Consider the following 27,299-nt stretch of genomic DNA (forward strand, 5'->3'; position numbering starts at 1 on the left):
CATAAATAAAAATGCTGTCAAGATTCGTAAGAAGCAGCATCAAAAACTCCATTAAACTCAACCGTTCACTCACACTCCGCAACAATGTCAGGTGCGCTAGTTGCTGGACATTGCAGCGGAATTACCACATGAACAAACAAAACACACTTGTGAAAAGACACAGCTTCTTATCATCTACCAGGCTGTACTCTTCACAGTCATCAAGCAATGACGGTGGAGATGATGATGTGAAGAAGCCAGATGCTAATGACATTGACGAAGGTTGCCAATGTTTTGCTATAAAATAGTTTACTGCTTATTAAGATAGTTTTTATTCAATAAAGAGTATAAGAATTGTGTTGTATAAGCAGGTGTATAAGAATTTAAAAAAGTTTTGTTTACTCACTGATTTTTTAAAGCCAAAATGCTGAGTTTCTTTTTTTATATAAATAAAACTATCAAACTTTTTAAACTTTAGCTTGCCTTCAAATTTACATTTGCTTTGCTACAAAACTATCTTAAATTGTTTTCTTAAAATCAAACAACTTTTAATTCTTTGAACAAACTACAAACAGTGGACGCACAGCCGATACTGAAAGCAAATTTGCCACCTACTGGTGGCGCGTTGAGTGCAATGAGCGTGCCAGAAAATTTTCCCAACATTCCAATCATCGCTGTCAACAGAAATCCAGTTTATCCCAGATTTGTAAAAATGATAGAGGTTTGTACATTTTCACTACTGTTTGTACTTATGTGAAAAATGTTTACTTTCCAACTGATTCTTTTTTTATGAATAAAGTTAAAGGATGGCACAGTTTGATTATATTTTGTAGATATTTATTACTTACTATCACATACTTAGTCAAACTTGAAAAAGCTTATAGTATTTACTTTAAATACATAAATAACTAAAGTTCAAGAGTTAAAAAGGTTTCTAAAGAATATGCAAACTAAAAAAGCATAAATGTTTACTTATTTTAAAAAACTATTTTTTAATTTATTTGGCTTTTTAAATTAGTAGCATTTTTATGTTATTTTTAGCAACGCTGAAATAAATTAAGCAAAGCCATCATTTTATAGAGCAGCATATCAACAGTTTAAAACTTCTAAAAGTTTATAGTCATTTGAAAAAAAGTTAGATTATTTGTTAAATCTTAATTAAGATGTTTTTTAATATAGTCTTTATGAAATTATTTATCAATTATCAAATAATGTTAGTGTATATTCCTGAAAATTTGAGTTCCTTAGCTTAAAAAACGTAAGCAAAGATAAATTTTTAAGGAAGTTTTAAAGATCTCAAGAAAAGTTGTGTTAAAAGTAATTTGTTTCTTAAAGATAACAAACTTTCTAATAGATACTTTATCAATAATTTTTATTCTAAAATTTATAGCTTTTAAGTTATATTTGAGTTTTTAATATTAAAGTAAATATTAATTTTTCTATATAATAATTGAAGTTGACTTTATTGCATTAGGAATATTTGTTCTTAAAATCATTTTCATAGTTTTTTATATGTCTAGCTTTAAGCTTTTTTATTTAACAAAAATCGACTTATTATAGTTAGTCTTAATGGAAAACAAAAAACTTACACTTTAAAAATATTCGTTACTTCTATATACTTTACTAACTTGATGAATTAAATTGTTTTGTTTGATTATGTAATGTAAAGTTAAGTTCGACACCCTTAAATTATATTGTTTATTGTAAAAAAAAAGATTAACTTAGTTGGGCACAAGACTTATAACTAATTATTAAAAATATTTATTTGTAAACTTTAAAACTATTTTATTTAGTTTGTCTAAGAATATATTTTAAATATGTTAGAGTAAAGAACTTGTTTTTTATTTCTTTAACATTTTTGTTGTATAATGTGTGTATACGGTAGTTAAGAAAAACTTGTATATATTTTTAAGCAATTTGATTATTTTCAACAATTTTTATAATTTATTTTAATGTAAAGTTATATTTCTGTCTTAAAACTTAGCGTCACTGCATTGGTTCAACAAAAATATAAGCATGGTTTTTGAAGTTTGCGTGTAATTAACAACGTCACAACGTTTTGGCCATGCATTTTTATACAGTTTTATAAAACAGTATTTACGACAAGTCAAACACTTAAATACTTTTTCGCAATGAGTTTTGTTAAACTTAAAATGCAAAATAGTTGGCATTGCTTTTTTTGTCGTAAATTAATTCTAAGCTACTTAAGCGAAAATGGTAGACACAAATGATGTAAAATGTTAAATAGAAAATTTATAGACTGTAAGCAATTTACTTTTTTTTTAGTAACAGTCACCTCTCGAGAATCTACGCACATTGTGTCCACAGCAAAAGTGCGTAACTAAAAGAGTGAACGCTACTAAACGAGAAATAGCAAATACACCTATTATATTATATATTTTCTTATAATGTAATTGATTTAGTACAGTTTAGGGACTTTCTTACTTTTTTGCTTACAAAATATGAGAAAAGTTTTTAACTGATGTGAGCACAATTTTTTTTTTTGTTTCTTGCCCACCTAAAATTAAACTTATTTTCAAGGTTTAAAAAAAAAGTTTCTCAATTATTATGCAATACAAGTTTAATCTTAGGTGTGCAAAAAACAAATTATTTAAAAATAAGAGATTTACTGAGTTGCACCTTGTTTGATTTAATAGTATAAACAGGGCTAAGACACCTAAACTTTAAAAGCATAGCCATAAAGTTTGCTAGATCCCTTATGTAAAGCACAGACTAAAAATGCAAAAATCTTAATTTTAAAAATCTATCTTCTCCTTTACTTTTCAAAATAATTACTTTAATTTTATTATAATCATAGCAAAGCTCAAATATCTAACCCTTAAGTTAACTAAATATAAACAATATTTTTACAATAATAAAAAAAATTCAAATAGTTGTTTTGTATTTTTTGAGAATTCTGAAATGCGTAACTAAACGAGAGTTAGTTGCCAAACGAGTGCGTAGATTCGTGAGAGGTGACTTTAGTATTAAAATCGATAGTTGTATATGTTAAATAATTGAGCCGTCTTAAAAAAACATTATTTGATTTTTAACAGTTTTTAAAAAAGATTCTGTTTGGTTTTAACACATGGACAGAAGTAAAATTTATATGTCTTAAGCTGTTTATACGCATATGTTTTTATTTATAATCTCTAAACTAATCTTAAATTTTTGTCATGAATAAATCTATGTAATATTTTAAAGTTATTTTAAAGAATTTAAGTTGTTTTTATGAAATGAAATAATTTTAAAATTAGGATAGTTCTGAAAAACGTTTTTTTTTTTTGAAGTATTATTTTTAATTGTCGATTTTGTAAAATAGTATCAATTTTTTGTAATACAGACAGCTTTTTTGTCTGAAAAATCAAATCATTTAACACTTTTAAATCCATTAGTATTAACTACACTTAAAAAATTAAAAACATTTTTCCCAGGTGGGGAGTTTTCACCGAAACTGGTGGAGCAAATTGTTTTATATTAGTTAAAGATACTTTTGTAATTCATTTTTATTTAGTACACTTTACAAAAATATTTATAAAAACATTTTCACAGGTGAAAAACCTAAAACTGGTATTAACTTGTATAAAATACAGTTGTTAACTGTAAGTATAAAGTTGTTAAAATCAATTGTTGAAGAAGTAATATTTCATGCTAGTTAAACGTATACTTTGTAACCCAGGACAATTTACTTTAACTTGAAAAAATATAATTAAAACCACACATCTGTCAGGTGAAAGACCCGAAGTTGGTGGAGCTGCTGCGCAAGAAGACCTCCCTGTCCCTCCCGTACGCCGGGGTGTTCGTGAAGAGGGACGACAGCAACGAGGCTGAGACCGTGGAGGACCTGAGCGACCTGCACGGCATCGGCACCTTCGTGCAAATCCACGAGTTTCAGGACCTGGGCGACCGGCTCAGGATGGTCGTGATGGGCCACAGGAGGTTTGTTCAGTGTTTTGATTTCAAACTTGATATATTTTTTATTGTTCGTTGTGCAATGTTGAACTCCGCGGCATCAAGACCCGAGCCACTTAGTCAGGGCACAAAAAGAAAAGCGGAAATAAAATTAAATAAATTTTAAATTTGACAAAAAAAACATAAACATGGTTAATTAAGGGCATAGGGGGGTCCACCTTGATTTTTACAAATTGATCTTATTGTTTAGAGTTTTATCTGAGCTATCAGACATTTTTAAGCGCTTGAAAAAATTCAAAGTATTTTTTGAGATATGAGCAATCAAATTCGGTGACCTCAATAGGTTCCTAATGCAAGGCGCAAACTAAAAACGCGAAAAAAGACCATTTCTTTAAAAACCTATCTCCTCCTTTATTTTTTAAGCAATCTTCTTCAAATTTTCACAAAAAGTGTATTATTAAATTTTAAAAAGATTGAATGCAGGAATTTTTGAAATTTTGAAAACTAAAATTTTTGTTAAAATAACTACCTATTTTTTTTGTTTTTTTTTGTCTAAAATTTTTGTATTTTGATATTTTTTAAATTCCAACATTCAAAGTCTTTTAAACTATAAAAGGAACATTTCCTGAAAGTTTGAGGTCTCTAGCTCAAAAAATTAAGGAGAAGATAGGTTTTTAGTGATTTTTTAAATTTCCGAGAAAATTGACCCTGAAAAATTTGCGGTTCATACGTTTGTATCGGAAACTTTTTATAAAAATTACAATATCTCAAAAGTTAAGTAAGATTTATTAATTTTATAAAAACTGGCTTGTAGTTTGTACTTAAAGCTTTTATATAAGATCCAATGTTATTTTTAGTAAAAAAAAAAAAATGTCGGACCCCCCTATGCCCTTAAATGTTTTACTTTTAGACTCGTTTTCTTGCTTTTTTGAACGTTGAATGAGTTTTCGTAAGCGGATTTGTCTATTATTGATGTTAAAATGTTTGATAGAAACCTTCATATTTGCCAATTATTAGACTGTTGTGTAATTGAGTGAGTTTAAATATTGTAAAACTTATAAAGACTAACAAAACGAAATAATGTACAGAATAGAGCTGAAAGAGCAGCTGCACACCAACCAAGATCCGAAGATCAACGGGAAAGTGGCGGAAGAAGGCGCAGAAGACGACAGGGTGATGATGGGAAAAGTCGAAAACGTTCCCAGCGAAACGCTCCTGCAGAACGAGGATGTTAGATTTAAATATTGGAAACAAATTGAATTTTCACCACTTAATACAGTTAGAATAAATGATTTTAATTTTTTTATCTAGATAAAAGCACTGACAGCGGAAGTAGTGAAAACAATAAGGGACATTATTTCGATGAACCCCCTATACAGAGAATCTGTTGCTCAGATCGTTCAAGTTAGTATATATATATTTTTTATAATACACGGTATTAGTATAATACTTTGTGAATGCTAGTAACATAATAATAGTTCCTCACAACCTCCTAGTAATACTAGCCTACTTTTTTGTGTTTTGTGAACTTTTTTTTTTGGCACTTAAGTTAAATAGAAATATTATTTTAAAACCATCAAAAATAATATTTTGTTTGTCTGAAGATGAAAATAAGTTTTTATAACAAGGAAACCAATAGTTTCGCTAATTTTATTGATGTTTACAAGGTAATCTTGGTTTTGTATGTGTATAAACTTGAATACAATTTCAGTTTTAATTGAGTTTCTAATGTATTTATTTCAAAAATAAAGGATAAAAAAGTTATTTAATTAAACTTTTGTTTATTTGTTGTTATTTTTTTTTCTAGAATTCTTTTTACAAACAAACATTTGATGCACCTGGAGAAACATATATAGTTAAAGTTTTGAAACATTTTGATTTTATTTGAAATTAAGATCATTTTACTAAAAACTAGCTTTTAAATATCAATGAAAAACACTTAAGAATAAAAGAATTAACAGTTTTATGCATATAGTTTTTTTTCAATTAATACTTTTATACATTTTATGTTGTAAAACAAACAACTAACTTATCCTATCAAAAATAAATTGAGTTAATATAATATTGAAATTTAAAGTATTTTATTAAATAATATATACAACCTTTGAAAAACTAAAATATAAACATGTTTAAATCTAAGTTATTTAATTTTTTTTAAATCCTTTTGTATCTTCACAAAATGCGTTGGTTAAACTGAAGATATTCTTACGAGGAACACTTTCCGTTTTCACTTGAACGTTGTCAACTATATACATACAACAGTGTAGATAATTGTTATACGAGTAAAACTTGTGAATTATTTCAATTGTTTAGGCAGGACAGCGTGTAATGGACAACCCGGAATATTTGGCCGACATGGGCGCAGCTTTGAGCAACGCAGACACACCTGAACTGCAAGCTATACTGGAAGAAACAAATGTTCGTTTTATTTGATAAAGTGTTCGTTATTTAGTGAAATACCTTTAAAGTTTTTTATGTTTAATAGAAATAAACACTTTGATTGCTTTGTTATAAAAAAAAGTATTTTATTTTATTATATGTTTGTATAGAGATGTTTTAGAGTAAAAAAAAAAACAGATTTGTAAGCTTTATTAGAAGAAAAAAGTGTTTGTTCAAGTACCTTATATTCTTTTTTGATTTGCTTAAACAAAAAATTATTAAATGCTTTTATATATGTTTTACACCAGCAATTTTGATGACTTAAGCATTACAAATGTATTTTCTAGTAAACTTTCGCTTATTTTGGAGAAGGGTTTTAAGTAGTTTAAAAAACTGACTTTTTTTTGTTTGTTTAAATTCTTAAGCAATATGGTACATATTTGCATGACTTTTCTACTTGAACAAAACTTTATTAATAGTAACCCGTATAAAACTACCTTATGGCATACTTTTTAAAGTGGTAAATTTATAAATATATCATATTATAGTTAGCTGTTTAATGGTAATTTTATTTGTTTTTGTTTCAGTTGAAACTAAATGTTTGCGGTTATAGATTAAAAAACTAAGTCTTATATAGAAAATTGCTTTTTTTTATTAGATGTTTATGGTTTGTTGCTTACAGCACTTATTGTTTTGTTTTCTTGTGTAAAAGCTTTAGCCATCAAGTTGTGACTTTTAGTGGCTTATATTTTTAAATATTTAACTACCTTTTCAAAAAGATATTAAGAAACACTGAGCCCATGAAATAAAATAACTTTAAATAAATATGAAAATAGACCGAAAACTAATATGATTTTCTAAAGCAAAATCATCAAATTAATATCGACTAACTACCTGAAATTACTAAATTGACTTACACTTTTAAGGCCATATAATTATTTTTTTTTCAAATTTACATAGGCTCTTATTTGAAATCTTATGTATGTAAGTTATGACAGTTTTTATGGGATATAAAAAGACAATCAACTTTTGATATCTAGTCATTTTTGTAAAATTTTGAATTAAGGTTTTTTAAGATAAAAATATACATTAGCAGAAGTTTTTGAGTATAAGTAATGGAATAACTAAAAAACAATGATTAGTTGAAAAATTGAACATAAGAGGAATTTTGTAAATGAGTATTTTTGACCTTTTTAACTTTCGCCTTCAATTATGCACCTGAACAAAGTTTGCCTATTGTTAACAATTTTTACCCCGTTATTCTTGAAAATTTGTTTTAACTTTGTCAAGTGGTTAAAAGCGTCTGATAGCTATGATAAAACTTTATACAATAAAATTTACTTGTAAATAATCATTTCGCTTATACTGATAAAAGAGTTGTGCATACATTGTCATTTAGAAAACTTCAAACTTTTTGATTTTTAGATTAAAAGACTATTTATCTCTTATACAACAAAGTATTTATTTATTTAAGTTCTTGAAGTTACTTTATTTAAACAACAGGTTCGTGAACGTTTGTACATGTCGCTTTCCCTGCTGAAAAAAGAACTGGAACTCAGCAAACTGCAGCAAAGACTGGGCAAAGAAGTGGAAGATAAAATAAAGCACACTCACAGAAAATACCTGCTGAACGAACAGTTGAAAATCATCAAAAAAGAATTAGGTTTATTTTATTTTAAAATAAACACTAATAAAAAAACTTGTGTGCTATGTTACTTTTAAATTTGTTATTTAAAGCTAAAAATCACTGTTTAAAAGTACCATCATGTAGCAACTAGTTAATTTTTATATTTAAACGTTATCAGGGTTCGTGCGCGTCAGGCTAAATCAGGCTAAGTCAGTCTAAATCAGTTTTTTTGAAAAAAGTTAAAAAACGTCAGGCTAAATCAGTTTTTTATTTAAAAATTTGAGAATCTTAGTTTTTCTCAGGTCAAATGCTTGAAAATTTTTGATAAAAAAAAAATTAGATATCTCTTTAAGATCGATTTGAGATGTGAATTTGTTTCTAAATAAAGATTTAGTTTTTAAAGACAAAATCAGTCAGTATTTGTAGAAACAAATGTTTAAAACCTTTTGTCAAATCTCTAAAATTTTTTTAAGAATCTTCGTTATTTTGTTTTGAGTACATTGTTTACGTCATAATTATGAAAATTCATAAAAAAATACAGTTTGAACATTACAGTTTAGTTCAACAACTTAGCTGTTTGTTTGAATTTTAATACTTATTTTAGTAATACACGACTATGCACGTCGTTTTATTATAAATCTTCTGGTTATAATGTTTTTATAGTGCTTAATTAAATTGAACAATTGTTTTTAGTAATATGTATTAAAATTTTACACTAGTATTAAGATTAGATATAACCTTTATTTTAAAACTTATCACTGAATTTGTTAAATAAGGGGCATAAGGGGGGGGGGGGTGAATCACCTTTTTCACAATTTAGTCTTATTTTATTGAGTTGTAACTAAGCTATGAGTTGCTTTTTACATATTTTTAAAGCTCAAAATATTTTTGAGTTAAAGCTGGTTGAAGTCGGAGACCACAATAGTACTAATCAAGACCCCCTAATACCTAAAATGACTTCTAAAGGGGATTTTCCTTACTTTGAAAAATGTCAGGCTAAATTGGCCTCAGTCAGGCTAAATGAAAAAAATTTCGCGCACGAACTCTGCGTTATAACTGATTTAAAAACAATTAAATTCAACAACAAGCATTTTTTATTTTGATAGAATTCCTAATTAAAAGAGTCACCTAATTCATGCGCTTATTTTTTATAAAATTGAAATATAGTTAATTTAAGAGAATAAAAGTTGCCAGTTATTTCTTGCGAAAAGATAATACTATCGTTTAGTTATTTTGATGAGAATGTTATAACCACATGTATTAGGAACATTTACTCATATAACAGCTTTGCTTATAATTTTTCGATAAATTAAATGTTTGATTAAGAATTTATAATATAAAGAGCCTCTTTTTTCTTACCGAAAACTAATATTATCGTGCCTTTATTTTTTTCGACATTGTTCTTATTCACACTCAAAAATGTTTATACGACATTTCATCTATCTTTATTTATTGTTCACCTGAAGTTTGCAACAAAGGTTTGGAGAAGGACGACAAGGACGCGCTGCAGGAGAAGTTCAGGAAGCGGCTGGAGAAGTTGCAGGTTCCCACTCACGTGCAGTCGGTCATCGATGAAGAGCTCAGCAAGCTCGGATTCCTCGACGGACACTCGTCCGAATTCAAGTTCGACGTTTTATTATTTTGATAGTACATTAGTTTTTATACAAGCTCTTTCGACAGTTTGCCTGTTGGTGGTGATATTTTAGCGTTTTTTTAAATAAAATTTGTTAAGATGCGTATTGATCAATTATTAAATATTCCTCGATGGGCATAAGTTTGATGTTTTTGTTTGATAATTAACTATTATATTGTTATCTTATTTGAATAAAATCGCTGCCATGATCACATAGGAGGCAGTTGTTTAAAAGTTTTAAGTTTCTCGTTGATAAATAAAATGAGTAAATTTTGTATAATAATTAGCATTGCAGTAAAGACTGAATTGATATGTGAATGTTAACCATCTAGCTAATTTGGCTACGTTGTTTAATTATAATAAGTCATTGACGCTCCATTTAAAAAAAATACATTTAATAAGTTTTATTTAAGTTCGCTTAAGTACTAAAATTCAAAAGAACACTGCAGTACGTGAACGTTAAATTTCAGCATAGATATAAAAACTTAGCATAATATTTTTGCAAGTAGGTATTAAACTTAGAGTTGTAGCAACAAATCCAAAAATATTTTAATGTTTTCTTAAACACAACTCACTGTTTTAGGAGATTTGCTAACAAAAATTTGAACATTTCTTTAAATTTTAAGAAGTGACAGTTTACTCAAGAAGTCTAGTTAGTATAGACATGTATTTTAATCAATAATATTTAGTTTCAATAAATTTTCAGTGTCACACGAAATTACTTGGACTGGCTTACTTCTATTCCGTGGGGCAAATCTTGTCCGGAAATGTTGGAACTGCAAAGTGCTAAGCAGGTAATTTATTTCTAATTTATTTAATACTTTGCTTCTAACATTTCTATGAGTCGCCTGGTTGTAGTTCATGTATTTATAAACAAAAGTTTTGTTTCATATATCAGGGTTGCCATTTTACCTGTAAACCTGAAAAATCTGGAATTTTAGAAGTTTTGGAAAAAAAACCTGGAAACCTCTAGAATTTCGAACAAAAATCACCAAAAAGCCTGGAGTTTTAACAATTTTCTCATGTTTAGTAGTAAAATTTTGATTTGACTCAAGAAATCTATATTTTAAATAAAAATTTTTTGTCATCATCAAAAAAAAATTTATTAAAAAATATATTTAAAGTGGCTTATCAGTATCTTTTAATTGTTTTTATACTGTTTAACACAGTTTCTCACCTTAAACTTAACTTTAAACTTAAAGTAGACCCAAAAATGTGTATTTTGAAAACCTGGAAATTTTTTTGGATAAACGAGTGGCAACCCTGATATATGTTAAGTTTAGACAATAAAACTTTAATAAATATGTATATCATATTTGTTCGCTAAAACTTATCAGTATTGTGATAAGTTCATGTTGATCTCAGAGTATTTTTGTTTTAAAACGTGAGTTAAGTTTTATATGATACATCTTTATTGTAACTTGATTTATAATATTATAAAAGTAAGCCTCACCCTAACGTGTGTATATTATGTATACTGTTACTGTTTATTATTTTAATTGTTTTAGTAAAAAAATATTACTTTTGATACTGTTTAAACTTTACTTTAAAACACAAAAATTAAAGTTCGCACTCACTCATGTTCACTTGCAGATTTTGGATGAAGACCACTTCGGCATGGACGACGTCAAGAAGCGCATTCTGGAGTTCATAGCGGTTTCGAAACTGATGGAAGGAAAATCGACGGGAAAAATTTTGTGCTTTCACGGGCCGCCGGGGGTGGGAAAAACCTCCATCGCCAAGTCGATTGCGCGCGCCCTCGGAAGACAGGTGTTCTTTATTTTTTTTTAATAAGATATTGAAATTCTGTTACAAGATTAAGTTGTTTTATAAGTATTTATATAACTACAATATGTATTAATGATTTGGTAAGTGCTTTTTAAAGTTTAATAGTTTTATAAATTTTAAATATATTTTTTTCTTTTTGGTACTAACTTTAAATAAAAATTAAAGACAGAAATTCATTTTGCAATTTATATTTTGTTAACTTAAAATTTTTTGATCTATGCTTGTCAAAAGTTCATGTAGATAACTAAACATATTTGTGTAAAACAGTAAGTTTAATAAAGTTGTAAGATTATGCGTGATAATAGGTAAATAAGATTATTTGTACAATGCAATGCTAATATACAGTAATTTTAAATTATTAATAAAAACATTTAAGACACAAGACTAAATTATCAGATACTAAACAAATTATAAAGTTAGAACAATTTCTAAAAAAATCTATTATAATTTTAGGTTGATACCAGCTTTAAAATGGTTTTATACGGCGTAAAAATATGCTGAACATATATTTGGGCCGTGTTTCGTAGGGCTGACAAGTTTTGCTGTAGTCCTATTAATTGTTTTTTCAATAACTTCCAATTTTTTTTTTTAATATTTGGTACTTTTCTATCTTTTTAAGAAATATAGTTTTCTAACACAAATGAGTACTTGATATTTCAAACTTTTGTAAAATTTCCAAACTCCTACTTGTATACTTTCAGTAAAACTATCTTTTTAGTACATTTAATAAATATTTTCGAAATGCTTCTTTTTTTAATATTCTGATACAATTCTATATTTTTAATGATTTTCGTTACATAAACGCGTACTTGAGGTTTCAAACTTTTGAAACATTTAAAATCCGTAAATTCCCTTTTGTAAACTTTTAATATATATATTTTTTTCAGTACTTCAGGTTCTCGGTGGGAGGTATGCACGACGTGGCGGAGATAAAAGGGCACAGGAGGACCTATGTGGGCGCGATGCCGGGAAAAATAATACAGTGTCTGAAGAAGACCCAGTCGGAAAACCCGCTTGTTTTGATTGACGAGGTAAAACTGTGAGATGTAAAAGTTTTCTGAGTTTAAAGTAGTTTTTAGAAATTACAAATACGAATGATTTTTACAGGGTTGCCAAAAAACCTGGAATCTTATAAAAACCTGGAGCTTGACAATTGAGGCAAAAATAACCTGGAATTTAAGAAATTTTGAAAAAAAAAGAAGGAATTTGAACAAAAATAACCTTGAAAAACCTGGAATTTTAAACAATTTTTACATGAAAGTAACGAAATTTCGATTAGGTACGAAAAATCTATCATAAGGGTAAAAAATTATTGTTTTTTTTTTTTCATTAAAAATCACATTTAAAATAACTTTACAGTATATTTTCATTGTTGTTATGCTATAAAAGACATTTTTTAACTTAAGTTTTACTTTATACTTAAATTTGACAAAAAAAACTTGTTTTTAAAAACCCTGGACGAAATTTACAAAAAAAATCTATTTTTAGATTCAGCAGAATAAACTCAAATTTTACTGTTAAAAATCAATTAAATAACCCTTATTTTCAAGTTTTAAAATCGCCTCTTTTTGGTTGATGAGGATGAAGTTCTATAGTAGTGTTATAACTGGTTATCATTCAGCTTATTGTTCTTTTGTTTATATTTTGTAATAAATAAAATCGTTTTCAATTTTAGGTAGAAAAATAGGATAAATAATAATATATAGTACAAAATAGGTTGCACAATAAGTGCTATAAATAGTATATATTCAGTTTGTTATGTTTAGTTGTTGTAATAAGTGAAATAACTATTTATCCTAGGTAGAAAACATAGGAGGCGATTGTAAAATATGTATTATAAATCCCAAATATTCAGTTTATCATACTGATTTATTTAACTTTTCTAGGTAGACAAGATAGGACGCGGTTGTGTAATAAGTGTTATAAATGCTAAATACTAATTTTGTTTATTTTTCAATTCCAGGTAGACAAGATAGGACGGGGTTATCAGGGTGACCCTTCATCAGCCTTGCTGGAACTCCTCGATCCAGAACAAAACCACAACTTTCTCGATCACTACCTGGACGTCACAGTTGACCTTTCTAAAGTTTATTGCTTTTTTCATTGATAAATTTAAAGTAAATTTTGTGCTCCAGTTTACGTATTTATGGTTTACTTGATAATGCAAATTATATATGTTGTAACGATGAAACAACGCTGTAATTTGTTCCAACCACCACAAGAAATATTCAAAAAATTAGTATTTCAAGAAAAAAATACAAAGTTTATTTACTAAAATTCCTAACTCTTCATAAAAATTGATAATTCACAGACCCTAGTTTGCCTGCTTTGAGTGAACTTTTTTCATTCTAATTTAAAAATTAAACGTTGTATTTTTTTTTAAGTGAAGGTCTTACCATAAAATGCACTAGAAAAGTTATTGCAAAAGCAAAAAATTAAAGCTTACTTTTGAGTTTTAGTCAAAGTTAGTTTGCAAATTATTAAAATGAAATGAGCTTTTAATTTTCTCTTTCATTGTTATCTCATTCTCTTATATCGTGACGTCACAATACATTTGAAACAACTTATAATTGGATATGTATTGGTTGGGTAGAAGCTGATTGCAACAAAGTTAAACTTACCTGACGGGAGTCTTAACAGCGATCAGGCAGGCTGTTGACTCAGGGCGAGGTTTCATCATTGCACATTGGTGAGACTGACCTCTGCGATTGTTCCAAATGTGAACAACTCGGCCGTACAATTTCTCCCATGGGGAACTTGCGTTCGCGCAGTCCTCGCTAATAATTATAAGCTACTTACTTTCAGCAATTAAACTTAAAGCATTCTAAAATATTTTTTTTGGTGTATACAGTTTTGATAAGCTAATTAGAAATTGTTAGTTTATCAAAGTTAGTAAATAAAATACACAGTATTCCTCTTGAGTACACACTTAGATAACAACCCTAGCCTAAACTGTGTATCTAATATGTACCAGTTTAAATCAAAAACTGTATTATGAATAATAACTGCTTTTCGGCTTAAAACTACGTACTTGAGAGATTGTAGTTTATAAAAAGCATTTTCTAAGTAAAAGTTAAAATATTTTTCACCTAATGCTTTTACAAGCTATCTAAAATTATTACCACATGATGTTGTTATGTAAAAATGATAAGTTTTAAGCACTAAAATAGTGATTTATAAATAGCACTAAATAATTACTAACTGCCTTGATAAGTTCAAAAATTTATCTCTTCTCTCGTTTTGTATTTCTCTTATTATGACGTCACAATAGCGCACACAGAAACAGTATACTGCACTGTTTTGATTGGTATCAGACTGTTTAACTCTAACATTAAACTAACCTGACGGGGGTTTTAACAGCGATCCGGCAGGCTGTTGACCCAGGGTGAGGTTTCATCATTGCACACTGATGACAACTGACCTCTGCGATTACTCAAAATTGGGTAAGTCGGCCGTGTCATTTTTCACCTGGGGAAGATGCGTTCGCGCTCTCCCCTAACTATCAATGGAGACAAACAACAAGTTCAAAAAATGAAAATTTATATAATAACATTCATTCTTATTCAGTGTCAAAACCCTTTAAATTTAATCTTTAAAAAAATATTTGACTGAAGTATTAAGAGCTGTTATAATTTATCAAAAAAATTTCCAGATCCTTTTATTTTTTTCTATACGTAGCTATGATCAAAACGAATCCTAACAAGATTTTAAGATCAAAAGTAATGATTAAAAAATTTCGAAAATACTAGTTTAGAAACCTGTTATAGTATATATAATAATAACCAAATGCTGTATTGTAAATGAATAACTTTAGTATTAAAATTGTAAAAGCATTATTAAAGGAACTTTTTTACTTCTATTAAGCATAAAAAACTATAACTGTAAGATTCATGTTAAATTTTAAAAACAATGTGACAAACTATATATAAAATTTACAAAAAAATAATAATTTATGTATCAATTGACGTGTTTCTCTGTCTATTCTTAAACATGAAATTTATTGATTGATAATAAAGTGAAAGAGTTTGTGAGAAATGTTGAAATAAATCCGATGTTACAAAGTCATGTATTTATATGTGATGATAAAATTTAGAAGTAGTATACGTTGCGCAAAAATTACATGCTGTATTAAATTTTAGCAAAGTATAGGTATAATTTAAACTGGTTGCAGTTGTTTTTTGCGTATTTTAAATTAACAATTACATTTGTTACAAATGAAAATATTTAAAAACTTTAAGTTAAAGTAAGAAAATAAAATTGTTTTCGCCAAGCACATGCACTTGAATATTTTTTAATAACAATCTTAAAACTTTAGGTTCTCTTCATCTGCACCGCCAACGTAATTGACACGATTCCGGACGCGCTGAGAGACAGAATGGAGCTGATCCAAGTTTCCGGGTACGTGCAGCAGGAAAAAGTTGCCATTGCCCAAGTTTGTTGATTTTTTGCTGGAGTACTACAGGGTTCGTGCGCTCAGGCTGAATCAGTTTTTTTGAAAAAAGTTGAAAAACGTCATGCTAAATCAGTTTTTTTATTTAAAAATTTGAAATTATCAGTTTTTCTCTGTTCAAATGCTCAGAAATTTTTGATTAAAAAAAATTGAGAAATATTTTTAAGATCAAATTGAGATAAGAATTTATTTCTATATAAAGATTTATATATTTAAGACAAAATCAGTCAATTTTTGTAAAAATAAATGTTTAAAACCTTTTGTTGAATCTCTAATAAAATTTAAGAATCTTCCTTATTTTGTTTTGAGAAGGTTAATACGTCATGATTATGAAAATTCATAAAAAAATACAGTTTAAACATCACAGTTTAGTTCAACAACTTAGTTGTTTGTTTGAATTTGTTTACATCAGCTATGCTTTTCAGAGCTTAGTTGATAGAACTGTTTTAATTTCTTATTTAAAGACTTTATACCAATTACTTTTTAGATTAAAACTCTTAGCAGTTAATTTACTTATTTTATTGTTTGTTTAAATTTGTTAGAGATATTCACAACACTAAAGCTTAGCTTTAAGATATAAGTACTAAGTTTTGTGGAAGTACAAATTTTAGGTACAATAATTTTTTTTTACAAGAACAAAATAAAAAATAAAAAAAGAATACAGAATAAAAAAAAAAGGTTTGCTCTTAATTTAAGTGTAAGCTTTTTAAATCTGATATGACATCAACAATCACTGTATTTATTTAGAGTTTAGGATTTATAATTATATATCAATTTTAAGTATTAGTCAAAATACTATAATAAACATTTTTTACTTCTTTTTAATACTCGTGTAAGCGTTTTATTCTAAATTTTAATAAAACACAACAATGCACGTCGTTTTATTATAAATCTTCTGGTTATAATGTTTTTACTTAGTGCTTAATTAAATTGAACAATTGTGTTTAGTAATATATATTAAATTTTTACACTAGTAATAGATTAGATATAACACGTATTTAAAAATTTATCACTGAATTTTTATGTTAAGTGCATAGAGGGTTCAATCACCTATTTCACAATTTAGTCTTATTTTATTGAGTTGTAACTAAGCTATTAGTTGCTTTTTGCAGATTTTAAAGCTCAAAATATTTTTGAGATAAAGCTGGTTGAATTCGGAGACTACAATAGTACTAATTAAGACCCCCCAATATCTAAAATGACTTCTTAAGGGGATTTTCCTTACTTTGAAAAAATGTCAGGCTAAATTGGTCTCTGTCAGGCTAAATGAAAAAAAATTTCGCGCACGAACCCTGGTACTAGTTCCTTATCTTATTTTATACTTTTTTTTTGATTTATAAAAATTTAATTTACACTAGTTAAGTTTGATAAAAACGTTTAATATTTATATTTAATGTTTGCAAAGCTTAAGTAATATTTTGAATTCGGCTGATTGCTTAATTGAAAATTCAATATTTCTAACAAACCATTCTAAGAAGCAATATTTAATTCAAGTTGATTTTAAAACTAAATGAGTCTTTTTTTGATTTAAACATGCATCTTTTCCCCAACCCTTGCTACTAAGTCAAAAAAATCAGCAAAACTTAGGAAAAAATGGGAGTTTAAAAAAAATGTCAGTAAAGTTCAGGAAATTTAATTTATACATTCTATTAATAAAAAAGTTTATCATCACTATAAACTGCATTTTGCTAATGTTATTTTCAAAAAATTTTTTGCTTTTGCCAGGGTTGCCACACACTTAGGGAAATTTAGGGAATTTTTAAATTATAGAAAATTTTAAGGAAACTCCAAAAATTCTGATTATTATCTTTTTGAAACTCAGGGTAGTTTTGATTATTTCTAAAAACTTCAAAAAAGTTTCAAAATTTAAAAAATCTCAGGGAAAATTTTTTCTAGATGTAGAATGAGATTTAGTTAATCCACTTTCGATATTTCTGTTCAAAAAAAATAGTTCATTTATTTTTTAGAGCTTATTTATAAATTTTTTAGCCTTGCAACTAGTTCTTCAAGGATTTGAAAAAAACTTAGGGAAACTCGGAGGTTTCTGGTCACTCAGAGAAGATTTTTTGACTGAAAGAGTGGCAACCCTATTTTGCAATTCTTTTTTGTTTCAGGGTCTAATTGAATTTTTGGAACAAATTAAAATCTTCTATGATCCCATTTGTGTATTTACTATGTGTTAGAGATACAAGTATTTTGCTTATAGAGCTGTTTATTGCAAATGCATGGATCATGTTCAAATGGTGCAGTAGAAGTTATATGATTCAAACCTAGCAAAAGAACTCATGTTTGAACTTGTATAAAATTAATATTGAAAACTTAACATAGTTTCAAGTCTTTGTTCATGTATTTTTATGAATCTATTTTAATTAAGAATTCGATCAAAAAGTCAGGATTTTTTTCCAGCTCAATCTGTGGCAATCCTGCCTATGATTTGAGTCAACAAAAAATATTTCTCAGGACTACTTGATTTTAAGTGAACATAAGAATTTTACTGTATTTCTTCTAATTTTAATATTTAACCATTTTAAAGTTAAATTTAGTTTCCTTTTTTTAGTAAAACTCCATGTACTATTTTATGCACACTGATACATGCATTTTTTCCATATAAATCAGCTTGAAATATTTTTTTAGAACTACCTCATACCGCTCGCGCAGAACCACAGCGGAGTGAGCAGTGAAAAAGCGCTGATCGAAGAGCAGGCCATCAACGCATTGATCAAGAACTACTGCAGGGAAAGCGGAGTCAGGAACTTGCTCAAGCACATCGAAAAAGTAATTTAGCATAAAGTTTACAAAAAGTTTATCAACACCCTTTTTTTAAGGTTTAGTGAAAAAAAGCACCTGGTGCTTAAATAAATATTTTGAACTTTTTAAATATGTTAAAGGGAAAATAAGTAGAGTGCATAAACTGTTTTATTTATTTTTTCTTGTAACGAAACATTACAAAGGGACGTAGCTAGCTCTAATCAACACTAAAAATCAACAATAATGTGTGATGACGTCATAACGGGAATAGAGTAGTTTTAACTACCTTTAATTTTATATGAAAGTGTGCAGTTTTGTTAAAAGTTTAAAAGTAAATATTATGTTGAAGTATAATGAATAACTTAATAAAAGGCAAGTTGTACTGCTCTTAACCCCTATAATTCTTTATGTGTTGAAACTTTTATGAGCCTATAAAACCTTTCATATAAAATAAAAATAATAATTAAGAATTTAACTTTAAATAGTATTACTGATAGGCCTAAAATATATAACTTTGAAAACAGTTTACCCACTTCAGGAAATATTTGCAAAAATTTTTGCTTTTATTGAAATAAAAATCGTAAGTTTTAGGAGTTGAATAAAAAAAAAAGGATATAAATTAAAAAAGTTCACAACATTAGATAAAATTCAGATGTACAATTACTTTATTTTGTCAAAAATAATTCATAAAGAAAGGAAGAGTACACTTCTTTGTAAATTTTATTACTAGCTTTGGTAGCATAAAGATTTCAGCTGTAAATAAGAATAAAACATTTTCTTATTAAAAAAAATGTTAAATAAAAGCTGTAAAACAGAATCAAACTTTTTTTTACAAAACAAACTAGTTAAGTAAAACAACTTAGTTAAATCACAACAAACCTTGAATTATAAACATTAATATTTTTCAGAAACAATGTGAAACATATAAATAAACTCAAACATAAAGATTTTTAAACATAAAATATATTATTTTTTTTAACTTGTTATTAATTTATAATACAACTATACATTTGTTAAAATAAATAGTACTAACTTATTCTTTTTAAACTTAGATTGAATAAGTTATATAAAACTTATTTTAAAACTTTTTATCATTTATCAAGCATAGATTAAAGAATTAATCTCATATATTTTTTAAAATTAGTAAACCACTCTAAAATTTATAAACTTATTTTAAAACAACAGATAAAATCCATAACTTGATACATATAAAGAAAATATAAAATACAAAAATCTTCATATGATAAACAACAATGCTTGTAGAAAAATAAAATTTACAGTAATATTTAAAAACAAGTTGAAACAAACTTTATATTTTACATAGTTGTCTAAAAACATCATTCAAAGAGCTTTTTCTTAAAATACTTATCTAGAACTCATTGTAACAAACTGAACTTCAGATTGATTGACTTTGTTAATAGCTTTGAGTGTCAATGATATCAAAAGGTTGGTTTTACTTTCAAATGATATTTGCATAATTTTATTCTTAGAAAACTTAACTTTTAAACTTAGTTTTAAAAATCTGTAAAACAACTAAATTTGTTTAAATCCACACATAGTGTACCAAGTTTACAGTAGTAATACAAATAAAACTCAAAAACAATTTTCAAAATGTAAAGCTAACTAGAAAAAATAAATGTACTAACTTAATTTTTTGTAATTTTGTAAAAAATTAAAAAATTGAAACAGAGATAATGAAAAACCTTTGAAAGTTGGGAAAAAAACCAAAAACTCAGAAAAATCTTCATATAATAAAACAATATGCATAGAAAACAAACTCATTGTAAACAAATAATATAACAATACAAGTAAAATATGTATTAACAACAGCTCTACCCTATGACCAACACCAATTCTAGGATTTTATTTTTGAATTTTTCTTCTTATTTTTTGAAATGAGACTAACTTTTCAAATTTATCAATGTTTTTTTTTTAATTGGTAATAAAATAAAAATTTATTAAAACTAGCTAGCAAAATCTCATTCAAATCTAGAAAAACATCTGTTATGACATTATTAACAAACCTAAAATGTCTTTAGTTTTTCATAGATAAAAAAAACTATACTGAGTCAGCCTGAGTTCAAAAATAAAACTCTAAATATCCTATAGTTATCTAGAATACTTTGAGTGTGTGGCTAAAATGTACAATTTAAATCTTTTAACTTTGCTAAAAAATGCAATAAAAACTTTAACTAAGGTAAGCATTTATAAAATGCTTAAAACCAGTTTTAATTAAAAAATAAAGTTCTAAAATACAATAAAAAAAACATAATTTGTTTATATTAATCTTGAAAAATAAAAACTTTAACTTACTAAGCATTTAAAAACTCTTTAAAACAAGTTTTAATTAAAAAATAATAATTTGTTTATATTTTTCTTAAAAAATGTTTATATTATTGAGTTTTAAAATTTTTCTTTTTGTTGCAAGCTATTTGTCTTATTGTGTTATTTTTTCTGATTTAATAGATTCCAATCTTCTTGATAAAACTTCAGGAAATCATGATATTATCACTGTTTCAAAAGTTTTTCATTTTTTTATATTTGTCAACCACAGGGATTTAATCTTAAAACATTCAACTCAAATAGTCAATTTGAATTAAAACAAAAGTTAATTCTTCATGTTACTTTACTTTGAAGTTCATCTATTCTAAAATTTATCTTTTTATATATCTTCTATCTGTATTTAATCTTTTGTAAGACAAAAATAATTTTAATGTAAGTTTGTAAATTTTAACACAATTACTTATTTTTTTCTCTCACATCATTTAAACCAAATAAATCTACAGCCTCGAAATGGATTATTTTACAATAGTTTGCTATGTGATAATAGATTTTTAAACCAAGCTATTTGTATACAATTTAGATGTATTCAATTTGTTTAATATTTACAACACTAAAAGCGCTAGAGAACCCGTAAAAATAAAGTTATTTCTCAGGAGTGCAAAACTAAGTATAAACGATTACTTAAAGCTAAAGCAACAAGGTCTTACAAGCTGAATAATCGAAAGAAAAGAGAGTTTTTTCGCACAAATATTTACGTTTCTGTAGATTTGCAGAAACAAGAACAACTTTTAGTCAAGCATTGCATTTACAAGGACTTCATTTGCAATTTTTCCTATTAGTATAATCGACATTCATTTTCACTCAGCGTACTGCACTTAACTCAACAATTTGATTTTATCTTATTGATTGAATTTTCCGCAGATCTACCGCAAAGCGGCTTACAAGATCGTGTCTGGGGAAAGCCCTGAGGAGGAACTACCGATCAAGGTCAACCAGGGCAACATCGAGGAGTTTGTGGGGAAACCCCTGTTCAAATCTGAAAGGATGTACGGCTCGGTGACGCCACCTGGTGTTGTGATGGGACTCGCCTGGACTGCCATGGGTTGGTGTGATGGTTGCATTTTTTATTTAATAAGTTTTAAGTACTTAGTAAAGAGAATAACGTTTGATCTCTAACCATGTATTAAAATGTTCAGCTGATTTACAGATATTGATTGTAAAATAAATACCAAGTAATATTTCATCGTGAAAATAAAAATAGGAGGAACACCTCTGTACGTTGAGTGCGTTGAAAAAACGCCGAGAAATAAAAACGACAAAAATCAAGAAGTCCAGTTGGAGCTCACTGGAAGGTTTTATTGAAACTATAATATATTTAAACAAAAGATTATTTTTTATTATTAATTCTAATTAAAAGATTGGGAGACACAATGAAGGAGTCTGCTAGGATAGCGGCAACTGTGGCTCGCCAGAAACTGAAGCAAGTGGATCCTAAAAATCAGTTCTTCAACGGAGGAAACCTACATCTTCACGTGCCAGAAGTTTGTTTTTTTTTTTTAATTTTATCAGAACTTTTTCTTTTACTAAAATTATGTTTTTTGAATTTATATTTGAACTAAAATGTTGATATTTAAGCAAATAAAAGGATTTTCTAATTTAGTTTTCTATTGGTTTCTTTGACTGATAGTTATGTATTTTATTTTTATCTTTATAAAACATTTTATTGTGTCAGAAGCTTATATAATCAATATTTATCATCCAGAAGTTTATTAGTTATTTTATTGATAATCTATTCATTTTATAGAAAGAATATCTAATCTTTCTTATGTTTTTTTTTCATATACTCAATGAACTGAACATTGACCATGTATATGGGATTTTTAAAGACCTTAGTTCATAACTTATTACTAAGATAAGATCAAAAAAAGTGCGCTAAAACATTTTATGGGCATATATGGACGGTATTGCTTTTTAAACGTTTAGTTCAAAATTCTTAAGAAAAGCTAAAAAAAGGTACAATAATACATTCGCACAGCATCCAGAATTCAATTTAGAATAATATACTGCATCCTTTAAATCAGTGGTTCCCAACCTTTGTGGTGCCCCGCACCCCTAAAGTCTCTTAATTTGATCTCGCACCCCTAACACTATATGCTATAATTATTTATTAACAATTTGATTATAAAATCATTAATTTTATTAATTAACGATTTGTATTTTAATTTTTATGATACTGTACTATATTAACAAAAATAAAATATTTGGAAATTTAAAAACATAACAAACACATTCGAACAAGTTTTATCTATTTTTTATAAGGTAAAAAACATCAGAACTCACTCTTCCCTCTGCAACGATAAACGTTTTCTGAAAGTCAAGCAAGTGAGTTTGGAGCTCATCACTTGTAAATCTACCTGCTCATTTTTAAACTAACTTTTAACTAATTACTTTTCAATTTAACGAAAAAAAAAAAACAAATCTATCTTATATATTTAATAAAAAAAATCTTAAATGACACGTCATGATATTCACAAGGTATTTAACAAATTATTAAAACTCTATTCATGCAATATTATTTTGAAAAGATTAAGAACTTAATTTTTAATCTACTCTAAAGTTAATGACTTTTTTGTTCCTGTTTATTGCACAAAACTTCGTCATTTAGTTTTTTAAGATTTGAAAAAATATTATAAGTGAGGAAAAAGCACTAGAAAAGTAATAAATATTAGGCTTAAACTAAAAACTAAACTTTTTATACATTTTGTTATTAATATATTTACTTCAAAAATAAAAATCAGCTGTTCTAAGTAATGTAATGTTTATTTTCAAAACTATTAGCAGCTAGGAGGTTTCAAAATAATAAAGGTTTGAGTTAAGATTTTTGAAAGTTAAAAGATATTTAGTCTTAAATTGTCAAAAGATATGTATAAAACATAACAAAGTTTGTATGCTTACAACATAAATAGAAAAAAGTAGATTGAAAAATGTAAATGGTTTAAGTTCAAAAAAGGAATGAATAGAAATAAAGTTGATGCATTGAATACTTTTGCTGATCTATAAAAATTGGTTTCACCAAAGCTTAAAACAAGTTTTTTTAAATGGTATAACATACTGTAATTGCTAAGAACTTTACAATTTACTGATGTTAAATCTTTAAGCACCACTTTCTGCACAACTAAGCTTAATAAAAGATTACATTATAAATGTACTAGACTTAACAGAACCTGTTCTTAACAGCTAATAAAAAACCTGCTAAAGATACTAATTTTTATCCAAGTATTTCAATTAAAATAGATTTTAGCTCATAAACTGTTTTAAACAATTAATGGCCAGTTAAGAAAATACAACATACAAAGAATAGATGATTAAAAATCACAGGTGTAAAACTCTAAGAAAGCTTTACTGAAAGGTTAATTCTAAACTAACAGCTATTAAATGAAATTAGTAAAATTAATTTACTTCTAGAAAAGCGCTCTTGCTCTATGACGTATTAAAAAAATTAATTTTTTCAGAAAATTAGCACCAACTTCTTTTTATTACAAAATGTACTTTTTAACTTTATAAACTTTATCAAAGAGTGAAAATCTCCTTATTTATCATACAAAAATGAAAAGCCATCTCGCAACCCCTGAAATGCTGCCTCGCACCCCCAAGGGGCACCCGTGGTTGGGAACCCCTGCGTTAAAGCATTCTGCTTTACTCATAAACTCTCGCTTATGACTTCTCTTCTCTTTTTATAATTTTTTTACGTTCTATTTTTTGATGACGTCACGAAGCTGACACACAAACCGTAGCTTTCATAGTATAAACCATATTCAAAAGCAAACCTATTAAAGTAGATCCTTCTACAAGGTGAACGGACATGAAGACGGTTTGAACACATAATTTGATGTGTGAAACGTGTCTTGCCGAAATTCTTGTTACGCAAAAAGACACGGAGCATAATCTGATTCGTCCCCAAGAAGGATCTCACCTGGTGCCAGCATCAGATTTATAAAAATTATTTGCAAATAGCCACCAGCAACTTGCTATCTATAACGTGCAGGGCTTCCCAGAGTTTGCGATACCACCCCTTACTTTAGGAACTGCTGTTATAGTGTATTTAAATGTCACAGTAGTCTTGTTTTATGGTTAAGTTTTTATTAAAACGTATACTTTAACTATTTGACGTGTTGACTATGTTTTGAGTACAACGTAAAGTTTCAATGTTATCAATAAACTTACTTTTATTAAACCTTTTCAAACTAGTTAATGCAAAGACAAATTGAACACATATGATTAGTTTTAAGAAGCACATTAAAATATTTCGTTGGTTTGCATTTATAAAAAAGCTATATTAGAACTCACCATTTTTGTAGAGGTTTATTTACTTTGAAATGAGAAATAGCAGGTATATATTTTTCATGAAATTCCTCTGAAAAATTAGAAGGTAAAAATGATAGATATGCAAAAGGAGAACGCAAACCATTTTCAACAAGGTGTCTTTTAGCAAGGTTGCCGAACTACCTTAAATTATAAAATTCAAACAAAAAAAACCTTGAATTTTCTACAAAAATCACTCAGAAACCTGCAGTTTTAAACTTTTTTTGAAAAATTCCGAATTTTATTATAAGACACATTTAAAATAGCATTACAGTATGTTCTCTATATTTTTATACCATTTAAGTCCTTGAATTTAATTTTATACTAAAATGAGTAAAAAACTTGTACTTTGAAACACCTGGATAAAATTTAAAAAAAACCTTTTGCAACCCTGCTTAGAATTAAAGCTATAAAAACTAGATAATAAATAGTTTTAAGTCACTATAAAAATTTTTTTTAAACATTCGTCGCAACAATTTAAAAACACTATTACATACTATATAACATTTTAAGTTAACATTTCGAGAAACAGTTTTGATCTTAAAGTTTTTTTTACTGAAAGCCCACACAACAGGGAGCCATACCGAACTTGACAATAAATAAAAATTAGTAAAAAATTAAGACTCAATATATTTTAAATCACCACAAAACTTTTTATTACTATTTGTTGCAACTGTGTAGATAGATGCTTTCTAAAGTTGTTGTTCTTCATTAATGTTTTAACAACCGTTTAAATCTTCAAAAACTGTTTTTATACCATTTTTCAACAGGGAGCCACCCCGAAGGACGGACCATCTGCGGGCTGCACCATCATCACCGCCCTCCTCTCGATTGCCATGAACCGGCCCGTGAAGAGCAATTTCGCCCTCACCGGCGAAGTTTCGCTCACGGGGAAAGTCCTGCCCGTCGGCGGCATCAAAGAAAAAACAATTGCCGTGAGTTTGTGTGTTGAAAGGCAAAAACTATAAATGAACGAAAACTCTTAGGGGTAGGATGAAACTTATATTTGTTTTTACAGGCAAAAAGGGGTGGTGTGAAGACACTGGTGCTACCCGAAGACAACCAGAAAGATTTCAACGATCTGGCCGACTACATCAAAGAAGATTTGGACGTGCACTTCGTGTCTGACTACGACCAGCTGTTTGATATTGCTTTTCCTCAGCACTCATAAAAAAAGTTAAATTAATCTTCGAAAGCTGAGCGAAATAGATTTAATGGCAGCTGATTAAGTTTATGTTTTTCTAACTTAGTTGCAGATGTATGATAGTCAATATGTTAACTTGTAACCTTGATTGCTAAAAATACTGATTATAGTTGTTTAAATTAGTTAATTATTTAAAAAAACTCTGTAGTTAAAACCTTGTGATTGTGTTTTTCTTCTTAATATTATTTTTCTATTTTTGTACAAAATTCTTCATTTTGTATTCTAGTCAATTTTTACTTGGTGCGTTATGCTTGATAGCTTAATAAACTTGATTTATAAATTATTTTTAGTTATGCTTGTTTGTAATTAAGTAGAAGGTCAACCAATTTCGTTTAACTCCGAACCCCTTATGCTTTCCAATTTTTTCCCAAAGTGTTCGCCTTAAAAGTGCAACGTAACTAATTTATTTATTGAGTTACAACCGACGTAAAATTATCAATCTGTTTCATAAATATTAACTTATTTTAATTGTAAAAAAAAATAGTTTGCCGATTTATCAAAGTTTAGCTTTATCAATTTTAAGTTGTAAATTTTAAGTACATCTAAATATTGTAAGAATTTCTCTTTGAATAGTTTTTAATCCTAACGCGTTTTTCGAGATAAGCTTTTTAATTCTTTGTCTGAAAACTTAAAATGCAGATCTTAAGTTACAAAGAATTGTTAAATGTTCTAAGCATTCTTTCATAAATCATAAGCTGAATATTATTAATTATATTTTATTCAAAAAGAAAAAAAGGTGTGTAAGTAAAAACTTAAACGACTTTTTTAATGAGGTTAAATATATATAAATTTCTTCTGGTGTGCATAGATTTTTTACAAGTTCTTAACTGTGAAAAACTATTTTTTTACTGTATTTAACTTTATGTCAATTTAAATGTGGTTTTTATCTAGTTTTATAGGTAGTTTTAGTTATTTCAAACCTAAATCGTCAGGA

General features: G+C 27.5%; 1 protein-coding gene and 2 non-coding genes across 3 annotated transcripts; all 3 read left to right on the forward strand.

The window, feature by feature from the left end:
• LOC145835737 (lon protease homolog, mitochondrial-like) lies at positions 1–26,639 on the forward strand. The gene is made up of 19 exons (XM_082943446.1): positions 1–261; positions 555–700; positions 3,710–3,918; positions 4,980–5,121; positions 5,203–5,295; positions 6,205–6,309; positions 7,774–7,933; positions 9,376–9,520; positions 10,237–10,324; positions 11,124–11,300; positions 12,206–12,349; positions 13,282–13,404; positions 15,634–15,750; positions 18,403–18,543; positions 21,721–21,901; positions 22,061–22,151; positions 22,217–22,340; positions 25,932–26,096; positions 26,180–26,639. The coding sequence occupies exons 1-19, from the start codon at positions 12–14 to the stop codon at positions 26,330–26,332; spliced, it is 2,754 nt and encodes a 917-aa protein (XP_082799572.1). The 5' UTR covers positions 1–11; the 3' UTR covers positions 26,333–26,639.
• On the forward strand, positions 13,932–14,095 carry LOC145837335 (U1 spliceosomal RNA). Its single transcript, XR_014369971.1, has one exon. It is a non-coding gene; the product is annotated as a U1 spliceosomal RNA (small nuclear RNA).
• LOC145837364 (U1 spliceosomal RNA) lies at positions 14,652–14,816 on the forward strand. Its single transcript, XR_014369998.1, has one exon. It is a non-coding gene; the product is annotated as a U1 spliceosomal RNA (small nuclear RNA).
• Positions 26,640–27,299: the final 660 nt, after the last annotated feature.

The sequence above is a fragment of the Thalia democratica genome, chromosome 5, assembly GCF_965202585.1.
Source record: "Thalia democratica chromosome 5, ktThaDemo2.hap1.1, whole genome shotgun sequence".
Classification (NCBI taxonomy): Eukaryota; Metazoa; Chordata; class Thaliacea; order Salpida; family Salpidae; genus Thalia; species Thalia democratica.